Raw genomic sequence first — 3,691 nt, 5'->3', positions numbered from 1 at the left:
AATGTAAATACAATGGAATAAAACAAAAGAATAAAGCAGAGAATAAAATAACAACAAAACATCATGGCTTACATAACAATTAACAAATTAAAAAAAGTGTATAAAACAAAACATCCTACAAAGGTAGGGTTAATGGGAGATGGTGATTAAACTGAATAAACCTGTTTAAAGATTTAAGAAAATAAAAATCTATAAACAGGAAATTCAAAGTGTAAATGGTGACTCAGCATTCAGACAATTATTAAAACTTTGAGTCTTCTCATATTCTAAATTTGYGTAAAGACTTTCATTTTTTGATTTGTTTTAAGTAATAATGTATTTTTAGCTTTYGTATTAGCAGTAGTATTTTTGTATTGATATGTGGTTGTGGTTGATGCAACTGTCTGCGTGTGACATAACTGTTGCTGCTGTGAACCTGTAATTTCCTGCAAAGTAAAATAAAGTACAAAGTACAACAATAAAGTATCTAATGCAAATCTAGATTCTGATAAGTAACATATTGAAAAAATCCATGCCATGAGGACATTTTGCCGGTCCTCACTTTTTTTTTAGTTCTATTGTGAACAACTAATTAGGTTAGAGAARGTGGTTTTGGTTAAGCTTAYTGTTAGGTATAGACTAGTAATGGTTATGGTTATGGAAAATGTCTGGGTTAGGCATAAATGCAGTTGCAAAAATGAATAGAAGTCAATATAAAGTCAAGGATGTACAAGTATGCGTGTGTGTGTGTGTGTGTGTGTGTGTGCGTGCGTATACTAACTCCACAAGAGCATGTGCCAACGACTCAATGTTCTCTCGGTCCAGGTTGGTGGTAGGTTCGTCCAGGGCCAGGATCCCACAGTTCAGACAGAAAGTCTCTGCCAGGGCGAGACGGATGATCAGGGACGCCAACACCTGCACATCAGATGCCATGATCGAGGAAAAACGAGCACAAAAAGCAAACTGATCAAACAAAACAACTTCACAAACATTTAAAATCTAATCTCTGTTGCACARGAGTTACAATTTGGTTGTTTACATCGTGCATTCTTAAAAATGGTAGCAGCTCTTTTACATGTGAAAGTGCTTTAGCACGAGCGCTAATATTGCTTATCCTGGCACCTTTTGACCAGCACTGCAGCGTCCTCTCATATCCAAAGCTGTGTCTCCCTTCACCATAACAACTCTGTAGTTGTAAACCCTGCGTTTCACTCCAGCAGATGAGTTCTCGTCCACATCAGACCTGATCTCCACATATTCGATATCTGGTTAAAAAAGGCAAAGAGAATACAAAAGTTTAGGTCTGGGTGGAGAACGGCAGAAAAACTTTGACTTTTTATTTTAAATGGGGTGCACCTTGACCCCTGTAGGTGCTGCGCCACAGTTCTCTGACGATCTTATTAATCTCATCCATCTTCATGCTGTGGAACTTCATGATGGTTCTGTAAAAACAAAAACAATAAAAAAACCACAGGTTTAAAATGGGAGAAGACTATCAATATTTCAAGAGCATTTATCTTCAAAAATGATAATAATTTAGGAAATGTAGCAAAGAGGCCCAATATTTTGGAACAAAAACAAAACAAAACAGGACGTTGAAACAAATTGTTCAAACATGAATTACTTTTAAATAAAAATAATACATCCRAAGATGACAGAATTGCATTGTCACCAAGATTTATGTAGGTCAAATCAATTTTGCAAATGTGGTTTTACTCATTTCTGTTTTCTGATAGCATTGCTGCAAAAGCGAAAATGTCAGCAATTTTTTTTTGGTTTCAAAAAAATCTATTTTTTATACATGCCCAGATTTGTCTCGACTTTGTGGACAATCAGCTTTTTTCCTGCCTACTGAGAAATAKTTTGCTTATAACGTTGCAAACTTGTGAAAAACTCCACTGTGGTTGAACTGAACTGAGTGTGATAATGAGAAACACAGGGCTTCTTCTTATGACCATATATGGGAACTAATGCAAAAGATGAAAAGCACACAGAGAGAAGCCCTTATCCATTCATCTGACCTATTGTTTCTGCTYTACGTAATTGCTTATTCAACAAACGTAATGAATGACTACTGGCTTCCCATGACGGTATGAGAGTTCCCCCCAACAGGAAAGCCCAGACTGAAACAAATGTCAAACAGGCAATTAAAAGCTACTTTTCTTTATTACGATTTTAAAAAGACTTTTTAATCCCTTAACGAGAATTAGAACATAATGTTCAAAATTATCAAGTAGAACTGGGGTAAAACTTACAAGTCTTGTTCTGTAAAAAGGTTTACAAAAAGTTAAAATAAAAATTTGTAAACTGACCAGGGTTTGATTCCCCAATGCGGAGGAAATTATTGTACATCTAAAAMAAATATAAGTAGGTCCTCTGGATGGGTTCTTCTTTAGTGAAACATTTCGTCCAGTGTTGCCAACTCCTGAGCAAGAAAAGTCCCAAACCATCATGTCCTAAAAGTCGCTAGATGACATCATCATTTAATTTTCATAGTTGGATATTTGACAATAATTGTGATCTGAGCTATAAGAGAGATGATGAATAGAAAAAGGTGAATAAAAACACTGAATATCTTTAGAACTGCAATTAAACTTAATTAAATAAAAATAATTTTATGACTGTAATGCTTAGATCCACATAAATTAAATTTGTGGGAATCTTAATTTTAATCTGCAGACTGTTAGATGTCATGAGGCACACGGAGGACGAGGTGAAGTAGTGACTGATTTGTGAGTGAAATGCAGCTGGGTCCAGAGGTTTAGTTTAGAGAGACAGTACTAGAGGAAAAAAAAACATTACAGTAAACATTATATCCCGCTTTGTAAACCAGACAGAAGCAGTGACAGCTTTGCGCATGCGTGATTCGTTTGCAGCGGTATCCTCTCAGCTGACTTCAGCCGGGGGTGGGGGTAGGGGTGGGGGATGCTGCACAGCTCCCTGCTTCTGGAGGAGCGGAGGAGGAAAAGAAAAAAGTGCTTGGAAAATGCTGTCACCAAAGCTCCTAAAAGTCTCTAAAAACACCGGGAAAAGTCGCTAGATTTGTCGCTAGTCGCTTTTTGGAAAAAAAAAAGTCGCTAGAGGGGTCTATAAAGTCCTAGATCTAGTGACAAAGTCGCTAAGTTGGCAACAGTGGTTTCGTCTCTCCTCCAAGAGTCTTCTTCAGTCTGATAAGTTTCAGGTGAACTCAGCCTTTTAAGCACTGCCTCCACATGGACACATAGAGAAAAAGAGAGACAAAAACAAGGGGACGTCGAGCCCCGCTTGCACTCACTACATACACATAACAAGACACCAAAGAACCACAGCTGAAGCATCCTCCCGCCATCTCCCTGTTCAGTAGCTCTGATGCCTGTTGTGGAGTCTTTGCAGATACATATATGATAGCGCCATCTGCATTCATCTGACATTTAGCATACTTACTACTCTATGGCAAAACATTAATGTATAAACAAAAAAGAAACGGACCCAAGACGGAGCCTTGTGGAACTCCCATCATGCAGTTTTGAAGGTTAGATTTCATTACATTAACTTTAACACATTGTTCTCTATTTTTAGGTATGAGCTAAACCAATTTATAGCTAACTGGGAAAAATTATATTTACTAAGTTTTCTGTATGAGCACGCCATGATTCACTGTATCAAAGGCTTTTTTCAAATCTAGGAACACTGCACCAACCACCCTGCCATCATCTAAGGATCTTTTAATATT

General features: G+C 37.2%; 1 protein-coding gene across 1 annotated transcript in view; it reads right to left on the bottom strand.

The window, feature by feature from the left end:
• Positions 1-3,691, bottom strand: part of rad50 (RAD50 homolog, double strand break repair protein) — a gene marked incomplete in the record, with an annotated part of 26,959 nt that overhangs the window by 1,293 nt on the left and 21,975 nt on the right. Inside the window, 3 exon segments of the mRNA XM_014018991.1 lie at positions 761-894; positions 1,102-1,244; positions 1,336-1,421. Coding sequence (XP_013874445.1) covers positions 761-894; positions 1,102-1,244; positions 1,336-1,421 — 363 coding nt within the window.

This window comes from Austrofundulus limnaeus, unplaced genomic scaffold (genome assembly GCF_001266775.1).
Source record: "Austrofundulus limnaeus strain Quisiro unplaced genomic scaffold, Austrofundulus_limnaeus-1.0 Scaffold207, whole genome shotgun sequence".
In the NCBI taxonomy this organism is placed as follows: Eukaryota; Metazoa; Chordata; class Actinopteri; order Cyprinodontiformes; family Rivulidae; genus Austrofundulus; species Austrofundulus limnaeus.
Note: the sequence above shows the minus strand (reverse complement) of the source record. Positions and strands in the feature narration are given on the sequence as shown.